Source organism: Anabrus simplex, chromosome 6 (assembly GCF_040414725.1).
Source record: "Anabrus simplex isolate iqAnaSimp1 chromosome 6, ASM4041472v1, whole genome shotgun sequence".
Classification (NCBI taxonomy): domain Eukaryota; kingdom Metazoa; phylum Arthropoda; class Insecta; order Orthoptera; family Tettigoniidae; genus Anabrus; species Anabrus simplex.
This window is the reverse complement of record NC_090270.1, coordinates 296,722,388-296,748,566: the sequence shown is the minus strand read 5'-3', so window position 1 is coordinate 296,748,566 and position 26,179 is coordinate 296,722,388. Positions and strand designations below refer to the sequence as shown.

General features: G+C 38.4%; 1 protein-coding gene across 1 annotated transcript in view; it reads right to left on the bottom strand.

Annotated features, from left to right (window-relative positions):
- The window catches only part of LOC136875990 (uncharacterized), a 240,126-nt gene that overhangs the window by 16,982 nt on the left and 196,965 nt on the right, over window positions 1-26,179 (bottom strand). Inside the window, exon 15 of the mRNA XM_068228293.1 lies at window positions 10,261-10,497. Coding sequence (XP_068084394.1) covers window positions 10,261-10,497 — 237 coding nt within the window. The remainder of the gene's footprint in view (window positions 1-10,260; window positions 10,498-26,179) is intronic.

Sequence of the window (26,179 nt, the reverse complement as noted above, 5' to 3'; positions counted from 1 at the left end):
CATAGTTGGACTGAGCACGCCTGGGAACGGCTGACTAGTCTAGGGCAAATTACCTTGATGGTAAAAACAGGGACACTAGGACACGACACAGTAGTCTCTTCAATATTCCGATAAGCCGCTCCCACCAACCACCCCACCAGGATGCAGTTGGAGGATTAAATTTCCATTTAATTCTTCTGGCAGTGCTGTAAAGGCTAATAGCATCCCAGTCCAATTTCTTACATGCATTATCAGGGCCAGAAAAATTAGTACCATTGTCACTATAGACAAGAGATGGCCGACCTCCTCTACTAATGAATCTCCTAAAACTCTGAATGAAGCTGTCAGTTGAGAGGGAAGATATAAGCTCCAAATGTACTGCTCGATACACTCCACAAGTATACAAACACACCCATGCCTTTTTATTATTGCCCTTCTCCATCTTGAGGTTGATCTGCTAAATCAACACCAGTAACTTCAAATATCTTAGCATTTCGCACTCTATCTTCAGGAAGAGGTGCCGGATTAACTTCTAAATGCTTGACTGTTTGTTTCTTACATTGAAGACATTTATCCAGAACTAATTGAACAGTTAGTCTTCCATGAAGGATCCAAAATTTTTCTCTCAGGAGCATTATCTGTGGACCTACATGACACGATTCTTTATGTAAATCCATTATCAGGCGAAATATAACAAGGATGCTCGGAACTAGCAGAACAGCTGGTTGACCTGTTTCTGAACCATATTTATAACTTTAAGCTCAGCCACTACTAATTCTTCTGTTGTCAAGTTACCATGGAATGTGTCATGTTCCTTCATTCGACAATTCTTCACAAAGCAATATAACCAAAAAATTAAACGTATGCTTTGCCTAAAAGTAGAGAAGCGGGCAAAAAACCAATCAAATTCAACTGTAGCTGAGAGCATGGAGGAAACACCACTTTTCTTCTTGCCGTGGGTAATCTCTTCATCCAACTGTACTGTATGCCTACCTTGGGCAATGTACTTGGTTATTCTCATAGCCAGTTAGGTCCCTCCCACCATCTTGATTCTAACAACTTCTTAGCAGTAGCACCATGGGGCGGCAGGTCTGCAGGATTCATGGTGCCTGGAACGTGCCTCTATTCCTGTTCTTTGGTCAGTTCCCTGATTTCTTTAACTTGGTTGGATTTGAACACATCCCATAGATCTTCTCTTTGAATCCACGCTAAGACCGTAGTTGCATCTCTACAAAATATGTTGAAATCATGAACGATGTTAGAGTACATCCTAGAAGCTATTGTTGCAGCTAACAACTCCAACCTTGGGATTGTCCTTTTCTTGTTAGGCTTACTAATTGGAGAGACTCTTGCTTTATCGAGGACGAGTTGGACATGAACCTGATCCTAATGTTCAACATGTAGGTAAGCGACAGCTGCATACGAGAGTTGACATGCGTTGCAGAAGATATGAAGTGTCCAGTTTTCTTGCAAATCTGACCCTGGTAGCCATCTGGGAATTTTGATTTCTTGTAAGTATGGCAAATCCCTCATCCAGGTCAAGAATTGTGATTCAAGGTCCTCATTCACTTCCTGATCCCAACCTATACCTGATTCCCATGTCTGCTGCACGATAAGTTTGGAAAGTAAGGTGACACTACAAACTACTCCAATGGGGTAAAAAATCTGATGTGCTGCTGAGAGAATAATCTTCTTGGTAATTTTCTCCAGGAGGAGGGAATTTACCTTTTCTACATTTATGTATAGGGTATCTTCTGATTTAACCCACAGCAACCCTACGACATTGGTAGGCTTTGCTGATGGCAAAGAAGTGTTTGTGAACTCCCACCCTCGAAGCTCAAACTTTCACTCATGATGGAAGTTGCTTTGTCAACGAACTGCTGCAACTAGTTTATACATCTACACTGGTCAAACAATTGTCAACATAAAAACTCTGAGCTAACAGTTCTACCAAATCTTGAGAATAAGACGATGTACCTTCTTTACACTGGTCTAGTACAGTCTGCAGGCGGTACTTGATTACTGCTCCAAGAAGATATAGGCTACATGTCACTCCAAGCACTACACGACAGTGTTGATAGATCTTCAACGTACCCTGACGGTCGATCCACAGGAATCTCAAAAATGGATGGTCCCCTTTAGAGATGCTGATCTACAGGAAAGCACGACAGATGTCAGCCATTACTCCAATTCTCTTCAACTGGAAATGAGCCAGAACTGAAGGAATTAGTTCTATGAGATTCAGGCCTTCAAACACAGGAAGAGCAGGCGTGGTACTATTCTGTTTCACGACGTGACGATGCGGCAAATAATGACAGGGAGAATCCATTGTTTCTTCTGGTACCTCTTCTATTACACCTTCCTGTATCCACTCATCCAGTACAGACTGATATGTATCATAGTAGCCTTCAGATTTTAATCTTTGAACTGTGGAATGGACTCTCTTTACAGCCATATTGTATTTGTTAGGTAGTGACTAATTTTCTATCCAGGGCAGGCAGCACTCAAATCTACCATCCTCATTGATCGTTACTGTATCCAAGAAATGTTGATGAGCAGCCTCTTGAAGTTCTAATTTACTCTTCATCTCAGCAGGGTCCATTATGCCAAGGGCATCCAGAGTCTACAAATCTGATATACGGCCTTCTCTTGTTAGCAGAGCGATCACCACCATAGCCATACTTTCCTCATTACTATGTTCTGAAGGTACTTTGCCCATTAAAATCCATCCCAAACAAGTTTCCATGGCCGTTAGTCCAGTACTTGGTATCTTGTAAACAATTTGCTTGCAACATCAGCTCCAACCCAAGGACCTTGATTTACTGAAGGTATGGCACCACAAATTATTGTTTGGTCTAATGCTTCAAAGTGACAATTGTAGCTACCATCCAGACTAGAGAGATAAATAATGATGGTATACCCCAGTGGTTGTACCACCAAAGAGAGAGTGTTGGATATTTTTCTGTCTGCCAATTGATATCCCATTTCCATTGCTGTACTCTTCAAAATGTAGGAACACTGCGATACTGAATCAAATAATGCTCTTACAGTCTGCTCAACTCCTTGTCCCTGAACCTTGATGACTAGTGTTTGCATAACACCCCACAATGGTTCAACAAACTAGCTAAAGCCTCATCTTTCTGGACTTGCGCAGTAGAAGCCATTTTGTCTCCTGTTGAGTTCAGTCTCTCTACGGCTGAGTCTACCTGAGTTTGTGGCAACTGATCACACACAACCACAAAATGTCCTCGACCACAAATGATGCACCTAGGCATTTCTTTGCTGGATGTCCGACCTTGAGACAAGAAAAACAGCATCTTTTAGTCTCAAGTGCAAGACGACGTTCTTGCAAAGTCATCTTCTCTGGGCCTTAATACAGTCTTGAGATTTGTGATTAGATGAACAAAATACACACCCTGTTGTTTCTCTATTCGATGCAGTAAGGAGACCTGCTGCTGTAGGAATGTTCTCATTCGGATTAATGGTGTAATTCAAGCTTTTTTCCTTCTTTAGACCTCCTTTGACAGCTACTGAAGGCAAAACACCAAACCCTTTTTTTTTTTTTTTTGCTAGTTGCTTTACGTCGCACCGACTCAGACAGGTCTTATGGCGACGATGGGACAGGATAGGGCTAGGAGTGGGAAGGAATCGGCCGTGGCCTTAATTAAGGTACAGCCCCAGCATTTGCCTGGTGTGAAAATGGGAAACCACGGAAAACCATTTTCAGGGCTGCCGATAGTGGGGTTCGAACCTACTATCTCCCGAATACTGGATACTGGCCGCAATTAAGCGACTGCAGCTATCGAGCTCGGTAACACCAAACCTTAACATAGCCAAAGCAATCTTCTGTTCCTGTTCTACTTCACATGTAAGAAATTGCATCAAGCCGTCTAAACAATTCTTGGAATTCACACTTTGGTCACTGACACCAGCACCCACAGGTTCAACAGCTGAACAATTTGAAGAAGACTGGCCAATGAGTGCGACTGAAGTAGTTCTCTCCCAAGTTCTTAGAATGTCCTCGGGCAAACATGACTCTACTAGAGGTAAAAGCATGCAATTACACTTGTCCGTTGTGACACCTAAGATTCCTAGGGCTCCTATGAGGCTCTGAAGCTTATCACAGAGGGATGATAAGCACACCTTATTAGGGGTCACAGCATTCTGTAAGATTAAATTTAACAACTCCCTTATGTACACTTCTACCAGCAAATCATCCTTCCCATAGTGTACTTTGAGACTTGCTGAGATGTGTGGAAGTAGGAGGAAGGGGAAAGGTAGGAAAGGGAAACGTAGAGTATAGGAAAAGACAGGTGGAACAGGGTCATGGGAAGGAGAAAAGGGAGGAGGAAGTAGCTTCTGCAGCCATCAGGAAAGACAGGGCTGACCAGGAGGGGAGGGGATCAAATGAGGTGGGTAGGGTTGAGGCTCTGGTCATGGGGGATTCCATCGTTAAGACATGTGGCGAAAGTGTGTGGAGGAAAGGGAATCAGGATAGAATGTTATCCAGGAATCAGGTTGAGGCAGATGTTGAGGAAAGCAGAAGAGAGGGAGGAGGGGAAGGAGAAGGTGGTAGTGTTTCACTTTGGTACCAACAAAGTAAGGCAAGCTGATATAAGTACCAACATAGTTGGAGATGTGTGGAATCTGGTAAATGCAGCACGGGTGAAGTTTAAGAACGCGGATACTGTGTAGGAGGAATACTGACTGGAGGGTGATTGGGGATTTAAATGAGACTATGGAGTGGGTATGTGGGAAACTAGGAGTGAAATTTCTAGATCCAAATGGGTGGGTAGGAGATAGGGATCTGCGCTCAGATGGCCTTCACTTAAACTGGAGTGGTACGTATAAGTTAGGAAATTTGTTTGGAAGGGTAATAGGGAGGTACATTCAGGGAAACGGGGTGGCCTAGGGAGTGGTGATAAGGGAACAGGGAACTGGAAATCAAGTAGGGATGACATAAAATTGTTAGTGTTGAACTCTAGAAGTATTGTAAAGAAAGGAATAGAATTGAGTAATTTAATAGATATATATTTACCAGATATTGTAATAGGAGTTGAATCATGGCTGAGAAATGATATAATGGATGCAGAAATTTTCTCACAGAACTGGAGTGTGCATCGTAGATATAGGATAGGAATGGTGGGAGGGAGTATTCATTCTGGTGAAAGAAGAATTTGTAAGCTACAAAAAAGTTAAAGATGAGACACATGAAATTCTAGGTGTAAGGCTCATTTCTAAAGATAATAGGCAACTTGATATATTTAGAGTGTACAGACCAGGAAAGGGTAGCACTGACATGGAATCAGAATTATTTGCCAAGTAGGAAACGACAAGGAAAGAAATGCGATTGTAGCGGGAGATCTGAATTTACCAGATGTCAATTGGGAAGGGAATGCGAACGACAGGAAGCATGACCAACAAATGGCAAATAAGTTAATATGGGAAGGACAGCTGATTCAGAAAGTGATGGAACCAACCAGAGGGAAAAATATCCTGGATGTGGTGCTGATAAAACCAGATGAGCTCTATAGAGAAACTGAAGTAATAGATGGTATTAGTGATCATGAAGCTGTTTTTGTCATAGTTAAAAATAAATGGGATAGAAAGGAAGGTCATAAAAGTAGGACTATTAGGCAGTACCATATGGCTGATAAAGCAGGTAGGAGGCAGTTTCTAAAAAGTAAATATGATCGGTGGAAAACGGTAAATAAAAATGTAAACAGACTCTGGGATGAGATTAAAGAAATTGTTGAGGAATGCGAAAACAGGTTTGTACTTTTAAGGGAGGTAAGGAATGGTAAAGACCTACCTTATTATAATAGAGAAATAAAGAGACTAAGGAGGTGCAGACTGGAAAGAAAGAGAGTTAGAAATGACTGTGGAAGTAAGGAGAAATTGAAGGAACTTACTAGAAAATTGAATCTAGCAAAGAAGGCAGCTAAGAATAACATGATGGCAAGCATAATTGGCAGTCATAAAAATTTTAGTGAAAAATGGAAGGGTATGTATAGGTATTTTAAGGCAGAAACAGATTCCAAGAAGGACATTCTAGGAATAATTAATGAACAAGGGGAGTGTGTATGTGAGGATCTTCAAAAGGCAGAAGTATTCAATCAGCAGTATGTAAAGATTGTTGGTTACAAGGATAATGTCCAGATAGAGGAGGAGACTAAGGCTAAAGAAGTATTAAAATTTACATATGATAACAATGATATTTACAATAAGATACAAAAGTTGAAAACTAGAAAAGCGGCTGGAATTGATAAGATTTCTGGGGATATACTAAAGACAATGGGTTGGGATATAGTACCATATCTGAAGTACTTATTTGATTATTGTTTGGTCGGAGGAGCTATACCAGATAAATGGAGAGTTGCTATAGTAACCCCTATGTATAAAGGAATGGGTGATATACATAAAGCTGAAAATTACAGGCCAGTAAGTTTGACATGCATTGTATATAAGCTTTGGGAAGGCATTCTTTTTGAATATATTAGACATGTTTGTGAAATTAATAACTGGTTCGATAGAAGGCAATTCGGTTTTAGGAAAGGTTATTCCACTGAAGCTCAACTTGTAGGATTCCAGCAAGATATAGCAGATATCTTGAATTCAGGAGGTCAAATGGACAGTATCGCGATTGACCTGTCTAAAGCATTTGATAGGGTGGATCATGGGATACTACTGGCAAAAATGAGTGCAATTGGACTAGAAAAAAGAGTGACTGAATGGGTTGCTATATTTCTAGAAAATAGATCTCAGAGAATTAGAGTAGGTGAAGCTTTATCTGACCCTGTAATAATTAAGAGGGGAATTCCTTGGGCAGTATTATCTGACCTTTATGATTTCTTATATATATATAAATGATGAGTAAAGGAGTGGAATCAGAGGTAAGGCTTTTAGTGGATGATGTTATTCTCTAAAGAGTAATAAGTTACAAGATTGTAAGCAACTGCAATGTGACCTCGAAAATGTGAAATGGACAGCTGAGATGTTGATAAACGGGGTTAAAAGGCAAGTTGTGAGTTTCACAAATAGGAAAAGTCCTTTCAGTTTTAATTACTGCGTTGATGGGGTGAAAGTTCCTTTTGGGGATCATTGTAAGTATCTAGGTGTTAATATAGGGAAAGATCTTCATTGGGGTAATCACATAAATGGGATTGTAAATAAAGGGTACAGATCTCTGCACATGGTTATAAGGCGTTTAGGAGTTGTAGTAAGGATGAAAAGGAGAGGGCATATAAATCTCCGGTAAGACCCCAACTAGAGTATGGTTCTAGTGTATGGGACCCTCACCAGGATTACCCGATTCAAGAACTGGAAAAAATCCAGAGAAAAGCAGCTCGATTTGTTCTGGGTGATTTCCGACAAAAGAGTAGCGTTACAAAAATGTTGGAAAGTTTGGGCTGGGAAGAATTGAGAGAAAGGAGAGCTGCTTGACTAAGTGATATGTTCCGAGCTGTCAGCGGAGAGATGGCGTGGAATGACATTAGTAGACTAAGTTTGAGTGGCGTTTATAAAAGTAGGAAAGATCACAATATGAAGATAAAGTTGGAATTCAAGAGAAAAAACTGAGGCAAATATTCATTTATAGGAAGGGGAGTAAGGGATCGGAATAACTTACAAAGGGAAATGTTCAATAAATTTCCAATTTCTTTGAAATCATTTAGGAAAAGGGTAGGAAAACAACAGATAGGGAATCTGCCATCTGGGCGACTGCCCTAAATGCAGATCAGTATTGACTGATTGATTGATAGATAGACAGACAGATATTGCTTTACAATAAATTTCTCCAGTAGCTCTCAAGTAAATCTCTTGGTCTGGATCCAGAAATGGTGGCCTGTATGAGGTACTGGAATTTACCACTAGGGTCTAAAAGAGGGTCCTCGTCATATTTCTTAAATTGCGACCAGAAAGGAAGCCAATCTTTTAGTTCACCACCGAACTTCCTCAATTCCAACAAAGGCAATTTGTATGAACGCTTAACTTGGAGTGACAAGTTATAATTAACTGATACTGCAGTAGCTTCTGGGTTACGATCTTCATTTAATAATTATGTAACAACAGTCTTAACCTTATAAAATTTGAACTTATACTCGTCAGCCGTACCGACTTCTTTGTCTAACTCGTCATCCCTAACCTCCACGTTCTCAATCATATTAGTGAAGATAAGAGAATCCATGCCTGTTAATTCATGATATTTTGTTTCGAATAGATCCATATGTGCACTAATACTTTCCGTATATTTCTCCGGCATCTGAAGTAACGCGTCGAGCTCATTGTAGATCTTGGTTATTGATCACCGTAATACCACTCTTGATTTCTTTGTCACTGCTATATTCACTTCCATGCTTGAGATATGAAACTGTTTCTATGATTATATAACTGTCTAATGTCCTGTCGCGGTTGCCAAATGTTGGGAATGCACTTCAAAAATGATAAAACACGGGTACAATTCCTCAATAATTGAACACATTTATTTTAACACACACACACACATGGAAGACATCTTGCAAACAACAACAACAACAACAACAACAACAACAACAACAACAAAACACTCAATCCAAAGAAATTCTACACACACAACACAGCTGAAAATAATCAATATTATTCAAGTCTTAGGCTTATTCCTCCTCAGTGTGAGGACTCAACAACAGAGGAGGATATAACAATGTGGGAGGTGGAGTTAGCGGTACAAAAGATGAAGATGGGAAAAGCAACAGGGATGGATGAAATCAGTGTGGAAACGATAAAGGCTGCTGGATCTGTTGGTATGCAATGGTTGTACCATCTACTAAAGTGTATGTGGAAACACTAATGTGTACCAGAAGACTGGAAAAAGGAGACTGAAGGAGAGTTACAAGAGGAAAACAATATAGCTTCAGCAGCGGAAGATTAGTGGACCCAATCTATAGCATGAGACAGCTGATGGAAAAGAACGGGAATATGGAAAGGGTCTGGTCATGACTTTCATAGATAAGAAAAGGCATATGATAGTGTACCCAGAGAGAAGGTTTGGGAAACCATGGTTAAAAAGAGACTCTGAAGAGAAATGTTAGGAATGGTGCAGGCAATGTACAACTGTGTTAACAGAGTACCGACCCCAGTTGGAAAGACAGAATGGTTCAGGAATCAAACTGGACGAAGACAAGGGAGTGTGCTGTCACCTCTTTTGTTTATTATGGTCAAGGACAAAATTATAAAGGAAACAAAGGAAGCCTATGGAGATAAAGAGATGAATAAACTGCTATTTGTAGATGATGATGTGATTTGGGGAAAGGACAGCAAAGAAGTGCAACAACAACTGGATGTACTGAACAAAAAAATGAAGTATGGCATGAAAATCAGTACAGAGAAAAGCAAAACTGTGGTGATGTCGAGAGGGAAAAGGCAATGAAAGGGCACTGTGAAAATTGGAAGTCAGAGTCTGGAAATTGTGGACAGCTTTAAGTACCTAGGAAGTGAATTAATGCAAAATGCTAGGGTGGACATGGAGATTAGCAGGAGGGTACACCAGAGTAATGCATTCTAGTCTATTAAAGTGTAAGAAAACTTGTTTGGAGTAAAGAAGTACCAAGAAAAAGTAAAGAGATAATGTAGAAAATGTACTATGTACCCATACTGACTTATGCAGCTGAGATTTGGACTTTGACTAGCAGGTAGGAGAGTAATATTCAGGCCAGTGAAATGAAATTCCTAAGAAGTATGCTAGCAAAGACAAGGAAAGACAGAGTGAGAAATGAAGATGTTAGGAAGAAAGTTGGGATAGGAACGCTAAATGAGAGAGTTGAAAAGAATAAACTAAGGTGGTTTGGACATGTAAAGAGGATGGAGGAGAATCGAATCCCAAGACAGATGCTGGAGGCAAAGTGCGAGGGCAAGAGAGCAAGAGGAAGACCTAAAACAAAATGGATTGAGTCAGTGAAGAGTAGCATAAGAAGACGAAATTTAGACTGGCACAAGATCGTCGAAGAAGAATGGTGGAAGGAAAAGGAAGATGGAGAAGTACCATAAATACCCTGATTCGGCAAGAGCTGGATAAGGGGAAATGATGATGATGATGATGATGATGATGATGATGATGATGATGATGATGGTACTATAATAACAGGAAGTCCAGTTTCCAACAACAAAAGGTCATACACTTAAGACAATATTGTCAGTCATCACCATATTATCAATCTAGCAGGCAGGAGAGTAATATTCAGGCCGGTGAAATGAAATCCACCCGTTCAATACAACATATTATGTAGAGCACAATACAATTAATCTTACTTGTATATTCACAAAGCTGAATACTACTGCGAGAAGTGTCTAGATCTTCTGTTAGAACTGTATCAGCTCTGTAAGACTCATAACTGGTGACCTTGTGTAGTCTTTCAGGATATATTTCAGGTTTCCCGTGGCATGGAATACTATCCTCTTCTCCCAAATAATCTTCATCTTGAAGTTCCTCTGCGTACGTGCAGGATTTTCTAATGCATTTCTCCTCATTCGTATACTCATCTTCAGCTGAAAATTCAACATCAGTTTTATTTTCTTACTATACAAAACCTTTCAAAATAGAGCACAGTTATATCATATATAATTTAAAATACAAAAACATGGTTTCTAGTAACGTATTTAAGCACAAGACATCTTAAAGTATTGAATTTAAATTTTTCATGTTCTAATTTTGGATACAAGAATATTTCCAGTCAGTAGCATATCCAAAAGTAATGAATTTGAAACACACAATAAAATAGGCAAGCTTTTTTTAGGGATATTCTGTTACCAGAATACAGAATCTGTATATTTGTGAAGTTTATTATCTGACTAGCTGATGTACCCGTGTTTCGCTACAGGATTCTCAGAAAGACTGTCTTTGTGGTTTTCCTACCTGAAGTCGTCAGAAGGAATGTAGTGATTAAAAGCAAGGTTATATAAAATACTTGATCAAATTAATAAACCCCGCACATTTTCTCACTTTTAACAAACAGCACTACGGTGCTGATCTAACAATCCAAAGTTCCAGTGCTGCAATGACCAGACCGCAGACAGCCGTGAACACTTCTCTGCCATTATTCCGTTAAATATGTACACTGCTCATTCCAATCAGTGCCTCAGAGTAGGAATTGAATAGCTCGAATGCTATGATGAACCAGTTTGTTACGTATCAGTAGTATCAGAAGTTTATCTAACTACCCAGCTACTTCCTGCCAATTTTCAGGCAGGCTGTTATACTCGGTACGACCGGATGAGTTGGCTGTGCAGTTAGGGGCGCATAACTATGAGCTTGGATCCGGGAGGTAGTGGGTTCGAACTCCACTGTCGACAGCCCTGAAGATAGTTTTCCGTGGTCTCCAATTTTCACACCAGGAAAATGCTGAGGCTGTAACGTAATTAACGTAGGGGCTGCTTCCTTCCCAATACTAGCCCTTTCGTATCCCATCGTCGCCATGAGTCCTATCTGTGTCGGCGCGACGTAGAGCAAATAAAAAAAAACTCGGTATACAGCAGTAATCCCATCTATCGGAGATGAACAGCAACAGAGACATAAAGCAGATCACAACAAACTGTGGTCAATGTAATGTTATTGTTGATCAATGATATGAGCTTTCTGTATTGTAGTCCTTCACATTCAGTTTTCTTTCAACTCTGTAATATAAGGCCGTCTTACAAAATTAATTATAGCGTAGACTGTAGTTCCTTAATCCCCGACTTTACATACCGATTTTCATTAAATTCTGTTTACCCATTTTCTCGTGACGGCGCTGATATTATCTTAGCAACAAAAATCCATATTCATAAATATCTCTGTTATTATAGCCAATACGGTCAAAATGTATAGACATAAATGATCGGAAATTTAATACTATGTAACTTTATTTATATAGCAATTGTCCATAAGACCACTAATAACACAAATATTCGAGAATTAAATTTTGGGCCTTCCTCTAAACTACCATTTCACTCAGCGTGAATAAAGTTATTTATGGCCTAGTTTGTAGCGACTTATTCCCCGACTTTGCATACCGACTTTATTTACCCATGAAAACGAAAATGGCATTGTACAAGTCCTATTATACACCAATTCTTACATACAGTCTCGAAACCACAACACTGACCAATAGAGATAATTCCAAACTTCAGGCAGCTGAAATGAAATTCCTACGCACTATGATCCAGAAAACCAGGAAAGACAAGATTAGGAATGAGAAAATTAGAGAAGAAGTAGGAATAGATGATTCTCTCCTCAATAAGATTCAGATATCAAGACTGAAGTGGTTTGGCCACATGAAGAGGATGCCAGTAAACAGAACTGCAAGGAAGGAATTTGACAGAAAGGTAGAAGGAAGATGACCCGTGGGAAGGCCACGAAGGAAATGGATAGATTTAGTTAAGAGCGATGTACTGCTGAGAGGTCATGATTGGGACAAGTTGGTGGAGGAAGAATGGTACAAGGACAGGATGAGATGGAGGAGGCTCATATACCACACCCGGGAAACTGGAGATGGTTTAGGATGATGATGATGAACTAACAAATATTTGAGAATTAAATTTTAGGCCTTCCCCTAAACTACCATTTTTCTTAACGTGAATAAGATTATTTATGGCGTAGATTGTAGCGACTTATTCCCGGACTTTACATACCGATTTTCATTAAATTCTCTTCAGCCATTTTCTCGTGATGCGTGTACAGACAGACAGACAGACATTACGGAAAATTTAAAAATGCATTTCCTTGTAACTACGGACATGATTGATACAGAAATACCATTATTTTCAAATTCTGAACAATGTACAGACAAAACTCTTATTTGATATATATAGATTTGAGTCTCGTGTGGCATTGATTGTTTGTTATAACTTCAGAACATTATGTATTTATAGTATTGAATAGGACAGGTACCTGGATGCTTCACTGCTTCCAGTCAACTCAGATCTGTAAGGTCTAATTCCCTTCAGTAGTCTCACTACGATACAAACAATATCACAATGATATTATATTACCAGACCCCATGAAATAAATATAATCACAGATCAAAGGCGTACCGGATGGAAAATAAAATCAGTATTAATAATAATACTGCAGATCTGAATGTTTCATACCATTCCAAGAGAAATGGCTAAACGTTAAGCCCAAATGGATAATATCCAAGGATGATGATTTCCAACTCCTTGTACACGACTTTGCACAATTATTATACAGAACTGCTCAATTACCCTTCTAAACATATGTAAAACTTAGACTATTGGCCATTATGAAAAGTTTCTAGCAACTGTTAACGTGAATTTATCTGCACCCACACATGAATGTAATGGATGACAGCAGATAAGTACAGGAAAATTTCCATAATCTACTAAAATGACAGCAGAGGACTGATACATTCATTATTTATTCATAGCATCACCAATTCATGATCGCCAACTAGTTTAAGCAACATCATCCATAGCATCTCCACCTTAAATTTCCCCCTCCTCCCCCTTCCACCCCCCACCCCCATCCCCTCCCAAGCCACCTCCACTCTACCCAACCCGCATGCACCTGCCCCTCACCTTCCTCCCCTCCCATATTTCTCCTTCACCAGTCGCACACTACCAGCTAAGCCGCACACACTGCCACGTGAGGTGAGTGTCCATTCGCTTTGTTGTAATCTATTCTTCTTTCCATGTACTTTGCATTTTACTGGCTTTTTGCAATTTTAATAGGTCCAATTTGTTTCCGCTATGAACTGAGGGTTCCACCCATTAATATCACCACGCACAGTGTCTACTTTTTTCTCGAGAAGAATTCTAAAACTTCATATTCAATTCCAACAATCAACCATGCAGCCCTATCAACATAGCTTGGTTACTTAATACAGCAAGTATCAAATTTTCTGCTTAAGCTGATACAGTGTGTAATCAACTCTTCACAGATTCTTCTAGAAAGCATCATGTACACATTTGTTACTCAAACATTGTACATACTTGTATACTTTTATTATGTGTGTCATGTTATATTGTGTTCATTCTTAGTACCATAGCACTCGGTCCACAACCGTTATGAATTACCAGGACCTACTGAATTCCATCTGATACACCATGTGTCTAAAATCATATTAAAATTGACCTACAATACAGAGCATCTCATTTGTACTTTTATACCCAGCCTTTTTAGCGCGTTTAGTGTACTTGTATTATATACTGCTCACCTATGTTACTCGTAATATTTCATTTTCATTTGCAACATTTTGAGAGGCATTAGCACCTTGCCTAATTCAACCACACATCATATTGCAAATTATACATTCATAAGGTTCTTACTGCTTAGAAACATGTTTGAGGAATTTGTCAAATATTGCGTATGTTTAAATATGGCTGATGATGACTCCGAGTAGGGTTGAAACTAGTCTGATGTAATGTAAATAACATTGTAAATACAACTATGTATTGAATAGGTGGAAAACTCTCATGTTTATAATTTATATGTTATCTCAGTTCAATATGGACCAACAACATGAGTTCATAACCCTTGATCATCCATACTGTACGAGGGCTGATCAACAAAGTCCTACATAGGAGGATTTAGTGGTGTCTCAACAGCGCAGTAGCCACCAGCGACATGAAAAGCTGTAGCAATCCAACCGTTGAGCCCACTGCTACACTGGGGCGACAAGCTAGTAATTTCATGATTGAAAAAGCCTAAAGAGCTTAAATAATTTTCTAAAATTTTTTTTTTTTTCGAGACATACCTTGTACTGCATTTAATCCGAATCTGCGGTAAATCGGTCCAAGTTTAAGGAGACACTCTAGAGATAAAAATATATTTTTACCTAATGCATGGATTTTCATGAAACTTTGTGAGAATGTCACCTACATAAAAGTAGAGCTATCACGAACATTTCTTTCATATACAATTAATAGTTTTCCAAAATACTTTTCCAAACTTTTTAATTCCATTTTTTAATGAAATTGAATTAACATGTTAATGTAAATTCGTAATTAGGTAGATAATACTTCTTTTTAAAAAACGACGTATCGATTTTTCTGTACCTAATTTATATAAGGAGATATATCGTACTAAATTTTGTGTAATTTTTACGTTCTAAAATTTTGGACTTAAAAATCCCTACTACTTGAAAAAAAATCTGCAATCAAAAATTCCATACGCAGGTTTCTTAATATAACTCTGATACATATACCATATATGTTTTGTTACATTTGACAGAATATTATGTGACAAAAATGGGATTTAAAGTAAAATGACAATTGGCAAATAAAGCATTATTACAGTGATAAATAGTTTGAATTCAGCAGGATAAGTTCGTGATAAGAGATAAGAAACTCAATCCTTTCAATTTCAGTCATTAAAAACATTTCATCAAAATGACCTAAATATTGATTTTTATCTCCGGAGTGTCACCTTAACTAGGCTTCTACTGTGTGTTAATCATCACAAGAGTCCGGATGTTTAGACAGTAACAGGTTAGAATGTAAACTAATTTGGATGGTAGAGAGTGTCATCCAGCCCGCTCTTCAGTAATGTAGTGAGAGTAACATAATTTTCAAGGGTTCTAACAATCCATACCCCTAAAGTAATAGAAATCTCATAGCAGAACTGTTGTGCAGTATAGAGTGAAGGTGTTAAGTTTGCATTCTAACCTAGTCATTACTAAAAATCCGGACTAAAATAATTTTATACCTGGCCTGGTCTGCACCTAAATACATTGGAAAAAAGGTACGTTGTAAATAGTATACTAGATTTTGCTAATTCAGTTCAAGATGTAGAATGTGTAACTGCTCCCATTCCTCTTGAAAACTAGATAAAGTGACCGATATAGGTCGGTCTGTCATGCTAGAGTCGAGGAACGGTATTAATACTCGTGGTAGTCTATACAGGTTAGGTTCTTTTAAGACTGTATTGGGGAATAGTATTAATGTGCAAGGTAGACAGACTGGGTTAGGTTCTTATCAGATCACTAAAATCAATGAAACTGTAGAAACAAAAATATCTACTATTAGGTCTATTGTGAAAAATGACATCCAAGATAATATTAGTGTTCAGGAAACAGAAAATGACAATAGTTTACTAACTATCCTGCAGGTTAATATTCAATGTGTCAGAAATAAAGTGTTAGAACTAGAACATTTTTGTAAAGCTGAAAAAATTGATGTGGTATGTATGTCAGAACATTGGCTCGTAGAAGATCAAGTTGAATTCTTTGGGCCCCGTGGGTATATTATGGCAGATATTATGTGTACAAGTAATAAGAAGAATGAGGGTGCAGGAATTTTAGTCAGGGACTGTTTGAAATATGTTGAGGTTGACTTAGGACAATACTGTGCAGAATTAGATGGAGAGTTTAGCTGTGTTAAAATAATACATCAGAATCTAATAATTGTAAGTTTGTACAGATCTCCAAAGGGCAATGTGAAAGTATTTCTTGAGAATTTTGAAATAGTTGAGAAAATTGTTAAAGTTTAATACAAAAGTACTTGAAATCGAAACAGACTTTCAACGTATTAGGTCGTGTTACGTACATGTAGTACGTGTTGAAGAGATGTTAAGTACAGAACAAAAATGGCCAGCCGGACACCAGTGGGATCCGAACCCACAACCTCCCGATTTCGCGTCGGTTGCTCTATCAATTGAGCTATGACTACATGTACGTAACACGACCTAATACGTTGAAAGTCTGTTTCGATTACAATGCGGTCGTAAAAATTCAATATTCACAAAAGTAGTTGTCTGTGGTGATTTTAATATACATACATAATCATTATAGACTGTTATGCCTTTCAGCGTTCAGTCTGCAAGCCTCTGTGAATTTACTAAACGTCGCCACAATCCTCGATTTGCAACTAGTGTTGTGGCCTCATTTAGTTCTATACCTCTTATATTTAAATCGTTAGAAACCGAGTCTAACCATCGTCGTCTTGGTCTACCTCTACTTCTCTTACCCTCCAAAGCAGAGTCCATTATTCTCCTAGGTAACCTATCCTCCTCCATTCGCCTCACATGACCCCACCACCGAAGCCGGTTTATGCCTACAGCTTCATCCATCGAGTTCATTCCTAAATTAGCCTTTATCTCCTCATTCCGAGTACCCTCCTGCCATTGTTCCCACCTGTTTGTACCAGCAATCATTCTTGCTACTTTCATGTCTGTTACTTCTAACTTATGAATAAGATATCCTGAGTCCACCCAGCTTTCGCTCCCGTAAAGCAAAGTTGGTCTGAAAACAGACCGATGTAAAGATAGTTTCGTCTGGGAGCTGACTTCCTTCTTACAGAATACTGTTGATCGCAGCTGTGAGCTCACTGCATTAGCTTGACGACACCTTGATTCAATCTCACCTACTATATTACCATCCTGGGAGAACACACAACCTAAATACTTGAAATTATCGACCTGTTCTAGCTTTGTATCACCAATCTGACATTCAATTCTGTTGAATTTCTTACCTACTGACATCAATTTAGTCTTCGAGAGGCTAATTTTCATACCATACTCATTGCACCTATTTTCAAGTTCCACGATATTAGACTGTAGGCTTTCGGCACAATCTGCCATTAAGACCAAGTCGTCAGCATAGGCCAGACTGCTTACTACATTTCCACCTAACTGAATCCCCCCCTTGCCATTTTATACCTTTCAGCAGATGATCCATGTAAACTACAAACAGCAAAGGTGAAAGATTACAGCCTTGTCTAACCCCTGTAAGTACCCTGAACCAAGAACTCATTCTACCATCAATTCTCACTGAAGCCCAATTGTCAACATCAATGCCTTTGATTGCTTTTAATAATCTGCCTTTAATTCCATAGTCCCCCAGTATGGCGAACATCTTTTCCCTCGGTACCCTGTCATATGCTTTCTCTAGATCTACGAAACATAAACACAACTGCCTATTCCTCTCGTAGCATTTTTCAATTACCTGGCGCATACTGAAAATCTGATCCTGACAGCCTCTCTGTGGTCTGAAACCACACTGGTTTTCATCCAGCTTCCTCTCAACAACTGATCGCACCCTCCCTTCCAAGATGCCAGTGAATACTTTGCCTGGTATACTAATCAGTGAGATACCTCGATAGTTGTTGCAATCCTTCCTGTTCCCTTGCTTATAGATAGGTGCAATTACTGCTTTTGCCCAATCTGAAGGTACCTTACCAACACTCCATGCTAATTTTACTACTCTATGAAGCCATTTCATCCCTGTCTTCCCACTATACTTCACCATTTCAGGTCTAATTTCATCTATTCCTGCTGCCTTATGACAATGGAGTTTATTTACCATCCTTTCCACTTCCTCAAGCATAATTTCACCAACATCATTTTCCTCCTCCCCATGAGCTTGGCTGTTCACAACACCACCAGGATGATTTCCTTTTACATTGAGAAGATGTTCAAAATATTCCCTCCACCTCTCCAGTGATTCCCTGGGATCTATTATGAGTTCACCTGAATTACTCAAAACACTGTTCATTTCCTTTTTCCCTCCCTTCCTAAGATTCTTTATTACTATCCAGAAAGGTTTCCCTGCTGCTTGACCTAGCCTTTCCAGGTTGTTACCAAAATCTTCCCACGACTTCTTTTTGGATTCAACAACTATTTGTTTCACTCTGTTTCTTTCATCTACATACAACTCCCTGTCTGTCTCGGCCCTTGTTTGGAGCCATTTCTGATAAGCCTTCTTTTTACGTTTACAAGCTGCTTTCACTTCATCATTCCACCAAGATGTTCGCCTTTTCCCATCTTTACACACAGTTGTTCCTAGGCATTCCCTTGCTGTTTCTACTACAGCATCCCTGTATGCCACCCGTTCACTTTCTATATCCTGAACCTGCTTACCGTCTACTGTTCGAAACTTCTCGCTAATCATATCTATGTACTTCCGTCTAATTTCCTCGTCCTGGAGATTTTCTACCCTTATTCGTTTGCAGACAGATTTCACTTTCTCTACCTTAGGCCTAGAGATACTTAGTTCACTACAGATCAGATAATGGTCTGTATCATCGAAAAATCCCCGGAAAACTCGTACATTCCTAACAGATTTCCTGAATTCGAAGTCTGGTAAGATATAGTCTGTTATGGATCTGGTACCCCTAGCCTCCTATGTGTAGCGGTGAATTGCCTTATGCTTGAAGAATGTATTCGTAACAGCTAAACCCATACTAGCACAGAAGTCCAGCAAACGCTTCCCATTCCCATTAGCTTCCATATCTTCCCCACATTTACCAATCACCCTTTCGTATCCTTCAGTTCTATTTCCAACTCTCGCATTGAAATCGCCCATTAGCACTATTCTATCCTTGCTGTTGACCCTGACCACGATGTCACTCAATGCTTCATAAAACTTGTCAACTTCATCCTCATCTGCACCCTCACATGGTGAATACACGGACACAATTCTAGTCCTAATTCCTCCAACTGACAAATCAACCCACATCATTCGCTCGTTTACATGCCTAACAGAAACTATGTTCCGTGCAATGGTATTCCTGATAAAGAGCCCTACCCCAGACTCTGCCCTTTCCCCTCTAACACCCGTCAAGTACACTTTATAATCTCCTATCTCTTCCTCGTTATCTCCCCTTACTCGAATATCACTTACTCCTAGCACATCCAGATGCATCCTCTTTGCTGACTCAGCCAGTTCTACTTTCTTTCTTCCATAAGCCGCATTAATATTGATAGCTCCCCATCAAATTCCATTTCGTTCGCCAAGTTGTTTCCAAGGAGTCCCTCGCCTGTCAAATGGGAGTGGGACTCCGTTACTCCCATAGGTCCGAGGCTTGCTTAAAATGTTCTGAGCTCAGTCGATTCATGAAGCAGGATGCTACCCTACTTGCACATAGTCCAAGTGAGGATCTCTCCTCTAACGGGTTATGGACCACCGGTGGATTGTATAGTCCTAGCCGTCTGAGCACAAGGAGGGCCAGGACTCAGAATATGTCCGAGATGTCCACTCCCATTCCATAGCAACTGGTATCCCGACTCTCAGGATCACTTATTAGGCCACTCGGCCATTACCCATGGTTCACGAACTAGGACGTGACTACAGTAACCCACAACCATGAACCATGATTTTAATATAGAAATGGCAAAATCAGAATATTCAAGAATATTTTTTAACCTTTTAAGATCGTTAAATTTAACCTGTACAAACAAAACACCCAAACGCAATAATGCATGCATTTTATTTATTTGGCGTATGATGAATAATGATAACCTATAAACTATTTACACAACCAGTGAAAGATAAGTACAAAGTAAATACAAATTATCATACCCATACAGTCAAAGAAAGCAATTTACAAAGTTTGAAAGAACAAGAAGAAAGCACAATATATTTACATCACTATCCACCTATCAACTCTGACAGTTCATATATACACATTGAGTGCGAGTGATGTACATCTCACTAAATGTGAATGTCCAAACCTGCCACCCACTTCATGCATGCATTGATAACATTGTCAATTTCTCAAGAAGTATGTATAATGTTAAGCTCGTTGGAGGGTCTTTTGCTGATCATGAACCATTGGTACTTTCTTTTTGCGAGAAGAATTTGTGTTACACAGACGAAAGAACAAATAGGGAGCCTGACATTTCATGGATAAGAACTCAGAAAGATTGTTACATTAACTTATTCAGGGAAAGACTGAAGAAAGTAAGCTGGAATTTTTTATACAAAAATCAAACTGACAAACCAACGGCTGAAATTGCTATTGAAACTTTCTTTAAAACTTATGTTGAATTGTGGCATTCTTGCTCCCCCATGGTAAAGGTCAATAATGCGCGCACAGTTAGTAATAAGAAACTTAACTGGTATTCTGACGAAATGACCCAAATAAGAGAAAGGATGTTGATTCTGTATAGAGTTTATAAAAATTCTTGGGTGCAAGGGAATGTACAGAAAGATGCGTATGAAATATATCTCAGATGTAAAAAGTTCTACAGAACTAAACTTGCACATTAAAAAAAAAATTAGCATGTGTATCATACATTGAAAGTGCATCCAACAAATGCAAGGCAGCTTGGGATATTATAGCGCAAGAGAATTCTCTTCATCATACACATTATATATTACTGAATCCAGATATTATGAATGATTACTTTTTGAACACAGTGAAAGAAATAGGTGAATAAGTGAATCCAACAGGTACATCTGCTATCATTGGGCCTGGTCCACATCAATTAGGGGGACATACTTTCCAAAGGGTTGACATTACGTCAAATGAAATCATAAAGATGGTCTAAAAATTATCTAATTCTAAAACTATGGACTGTTATTGGCTGTCCTATTACATTATTATACAAACAATACATCTGATTTGTGAACCACTAGTGTCTAGTATCAATAAATGTTTAGAGATTTTTTATTTTTCGAATATGCTTAAAATTTCAAAAGTTATTCCAGTCTTCAAAAGTGGTGACAAACATCTTCCCCTAAACTACTGTGCAGTCTCAATAGTTCCCATATTATCCAAAATAATTGAATCAGTTATTTATAGTCAACTTAGTAACTACTTTGAAACTCACGCCCTATTGTCTAGTAATCAATATGGACTCCGACAGGTTAAAAGTACTACCTTTGCGGTTCTGGAAATTGTCAATCAAACTTTAACAGCCTTTGAAAATAGGAAAATGGTTTCTCTGGTTTTATGTGATTTGAGTAAAGCAATTGACTGTATAGACAACATTTTGTTGGGAAAACTTCAGTATTATGGCATAAATAGTCCCACTTTGGATGTAATTAAGATGTATTTAAGTAATAGATGCCAGTTTGTTGCAATTAGAAATAGACATTCCACACTGAAAGATGTTATGACAGCCATTCCACAAGGATCTGTACTTGGCCCATTTCTCTTTAATGTTGCTGTTAATGACCTACAACAAAATGTAATGTCATAATCAATTGTATCATATGCAGATGACACAACACTAATCAACATGCATCAGGACGTATTCAATCTGCAAGAGATGTCACAAGAAGCTCTTAGGACTGCAGTGAAAGGGTTTTCATCTAATAAACTACTCTGCAACGAGAATAAAACCCAACATATTCTGTTAGGATTGTCCAATAATATACTGGATATACTGGGTATTCATATTGATACCAAATTAAGCTGGGAAGTACATGTCAACCATGTCTGTAAAAAGGTATCACGGGTCTCATATCTTTTGTGGAAATTGAGGGAATTAGTAACAGCAGACTATTTGTGAATGGCATATTTTGGACTTTTCCAGTCCCATATTTTATATGGGCTGCTATTGTGGGGACATTCATCTTATGTCGATAATGTATTGCTAATACAGAAGCAGCTTGTTCATGTAATGTGTAAAGCTGGTTCTTCTGAGCACTGTCGTCCCCTTTTTATAAGGCTTAAAATATTAACAGTTATAAATCTATATATTTTTATCTCATTATTGCATGTTAAAAACCATCTGAATGAATTTACCATCAGGGAAAACATCCATCAACACAATACTCGTAATAAGGGTAATATTGATGTCTCAAGACATAGACTTGTGAAAACAGGTAACTCACATAAAGTAAATAGTATAATATTTTTTAATAAATTACCATTCTCTGCACAGGATGTGCAAATCAATAATTTTAAAAGAAAACTGTATAACTGGATGTTGGAAAATCCATTTTATGATGTAAAGGAATTCTTAGAAATGAAAATTGTTAATATTGACTTTTAATAACTGTATATAGATAATAGAAGTAATACTGTAGTATTGGATGACAAAACCTATTTCATGTAAATGATCAATGGTGAATAAATGTTCTTATGGCAAACACACAGGAGCAGAACGTACCTGCATATCACATGAAACTCTTTTTTAAAATTTTTATTTATTCGTTGTGCCCAACTGTGGAGCGTGTTTGAATTTATTTTGCACAATGTTTCTTCTTCTTTTCTTCCCAATATCTCTTAATTTTTTCACTGTGTTCCTTTCTGCGTGTTTCTGTCCAGCCTGTATTTTTTCTTGTTGGTTTCTCTGCAAAAATTTACGTTTGTTTACTGTTTTATTCTATCTTGAATGGTTTCGTCCTCAATACCCATTTCTTGTAGATCTACATGAATTTCTGCTAACCAACTGTTGCGGATTTTCAGGGTTAGAGCTAGATTTAGAATTTTCTTTGTCAGCCTGTTGTTATCCATTCTGTGTAGGTGTCCGCAGAATTTTAGTCGTCTCTTTCTGATGGTATCTGTGATTTTTCCTGTGAATTGAAAAATTTTGTGTGGTTTCTTTTTCATCCAAATTCCATTTTCGAACTTTGGTCCTAGGATTTTTCTGAGAATTTTCCTCTCTTGTTTCTCAACGCTTTTCATTTGTGACCTGCTGCCTATGATCAGTGTTTCAGATGCATCAAGTGCCTCTGGTTTGATGACTGTATTGTAGTGTTGTAATTTTGCATTTTTTGATATAAGAGTGTTGTACCTTGGAACATTTGTACCTTGGAACAGTTGCATTATCTTTGATCGTAGTAAACATTTTTTGGATCAGTTGAGTTGATTTCATTACTTTGCCACCCTGGGCAGCACAGTTTGTCTGGTGGCATCCATTGTGGTTTCAGTTCCAAGTCATTTAAGTGTAAAGCATTTTGGTACTTTAAAGTATTTTAAAAGTGATTTCAAATTGGCATATTAGTAGTTCACACATGTAAAAGAGATTCCTTCAATATTTACACTAAGTTAGTATGTAAATGGGCTAACTTATACACAGGTTACATTTTTGTTCTACCTAACCTGTAAAAAGAAATTCATGTTTTTTTCTGAAATGGCTACGTCATGTACCTTGGAACACGCACACCTATTGTATCTTGGAACATGTTCCAAGGTACAATACGTGTTCCAAGGTACATTACAAGGTACACTAAGTTCTTTTAGATGCTATTTTGAAACATTATCTTGTTCTTATTCTGTATTCAACTGAATCCAACTTAGTTTTAATAGATCTAGACCTAATAATCTGAAGTTGTCTACAGCTCTTGATCTTCTCTTGATCAAAACAGATGTCCTCTCACATCACCTCATATTATCAAGCTCTTCCCCACAGCTGAAGAGAGGAAACCAGGGAGCACCAGGGAAAGAAGGAAAGGGAAGTCAATAGTCCTAACAGCTACTCCTGACAAACATGATCCCCATCCTAACTTATCCAATATGAAAGAAAATAATGAATCTAAAACTTTGATTGCCGGGCTGAGTGGCTCAGACGGTTAAGGCGCTGGCCTTCTAACCCCAACTTGGCAGGTTCGATCCTGGCTCAGTCCGGTGGTATTTGAAGGTGCTCAAATACGACAGCCCCGTGTCGGTAGATTTACTGGCACGTTAAAGAACTCCTGCAGGACTAAATTCCGGCATCTCGGCGTCTCCGAAGACCTTAAAAGTAGTTAGTGGGATGTAAAGCAAATAACATTATTATTGTTATTATTATTATTAAAACTTTGATTGCGAAGAAAAGGACTAACAGGAATATTTTCCATTCAGAAGAGGAACCTGATATGGTGTCTAGTGGTAGTGAAGCAGATTATGCAGCTGATCTGCTGGGAGAGCAGCAAGAGGATGACTTTGCATTAAGCCAACACTTTGATCACCATGTCTTCCAGGAGAATTTGTTCTGATTCAATTTCAAACAAAAAAGTTTCTTGTACATTATGTTGGTAAAATACATAAATATGAGAAATGTTTTTAAGAGTATAAAATTCAGTTTTTAAAGAGACAGAGCAACACTAAAAACTTCATCTTTGTCAAAGATACACTATATGATGTTTCCGAGGAAGACGTTATAATGAAATTGCCTCAGCCAAATATCTCTGGTGGCACCCAGTGACAAAAGAAACATATGCACTTTGAAAAAGATTTCATAACTTCCAGGTACGTCACTGAAACAAATCTGTGTTTGATTGTGCTGTTGCTGTAATATGAAGGGATACTGATAACAAAACTAGTTTAATCTGATTCTTTTTTTTTATTAATAGGTCATTTTCATCAAATTTTTTAGTCATTTTTAGAGACTTGTAATGAGAGAATAATACTGTGTCCAGTGGCACAACCTGTTTAATATTATGTATACATGTACAGATGAATAACGTCATTTGTTGTGAAAAATATAATATTTTTGTAATATTCAGTAATTCTGTCATAACTGTTAAAGTTGTTCCAAGGTACATGACTATGTTGTACCTTGGAACATGTTGCAGAGTTCAACAAAATGTTTTTTTAAATACTTAACTCTGACACTGAGCACAGTGCAAACTGCATTAAAATAGGTGGAATGACCTATATTAATGAGAAATAATAAGTAGGATTCAAGAAATACCAAAAAAAAAAAATTAAAAAATGAAATGTCAAACCTGTTCCAAGGTACAACACTCTCCCATCTTTTGTTGTATCTGTTCCATGTGATTTTGTAAGCCCTTTGCAGTTTAGCAGTTCTTTCTTTGTTAGCTTCCTGATTTAACCCTGCTGGCTGAATAATTTCACCTAGATACTTGAATGTGAGTATCTCTCACATATGCGCGACCGTTCGTGAACTTTTCGAGGGTGCACCTATCGAAGTATTATTGAAAGAAATGTTGCATTTGACACTGAACTTGGCCTTCTTTAGAGCCCAAATTTCCCTCATTCTTTGTGAGTGGGCCTGCTTACGCTCCTCTGTCCAAGGGGCACCATGTCTTCTCTTCAGTTGCTCGTCTCGGTTTAGCCCGTTCGTCAATATTTTCTTGCGGAAGAGATCTCTGTTAAGGGCGTCTTCAGCTTAGATATATAGCAATTGCAGGTCTTCTTTGGTATTTCTAAACCAGGGAATTGTGGTTTTTGGGTTTGAATCAAAAAAGTGAAAGATTTCTTTAGTTAACTTTCTTCCGTCCATTCTTTTCAGATGACCGTAAAATCGTGCCCGTCTTTTCTGATTGTGTTGGTAATTTTCTCTATTTTGCTGTAGACTTCCTTGTTGGATCTCTTTTGGTGGATTCTATTTCTGTACTTTGATCCCAAGATTCCTCTCATAATTTTGTGTTCTCTTTTCTCCAGTTCTTCAAGGAGTCCTTTGTTGGCATTCAGAGACAGTGTTTCGGCTGCATAGAACTACTGGCTTCAGAACTGTTTCATAGTGACGTATCTTGGTGTTTTGGGAAAGGCATTTTTTGTTGTAGATTGTGCGGGATGTTTGGTAGACTATTTCCAGTTTGCGTACTCGCTCCTGAAG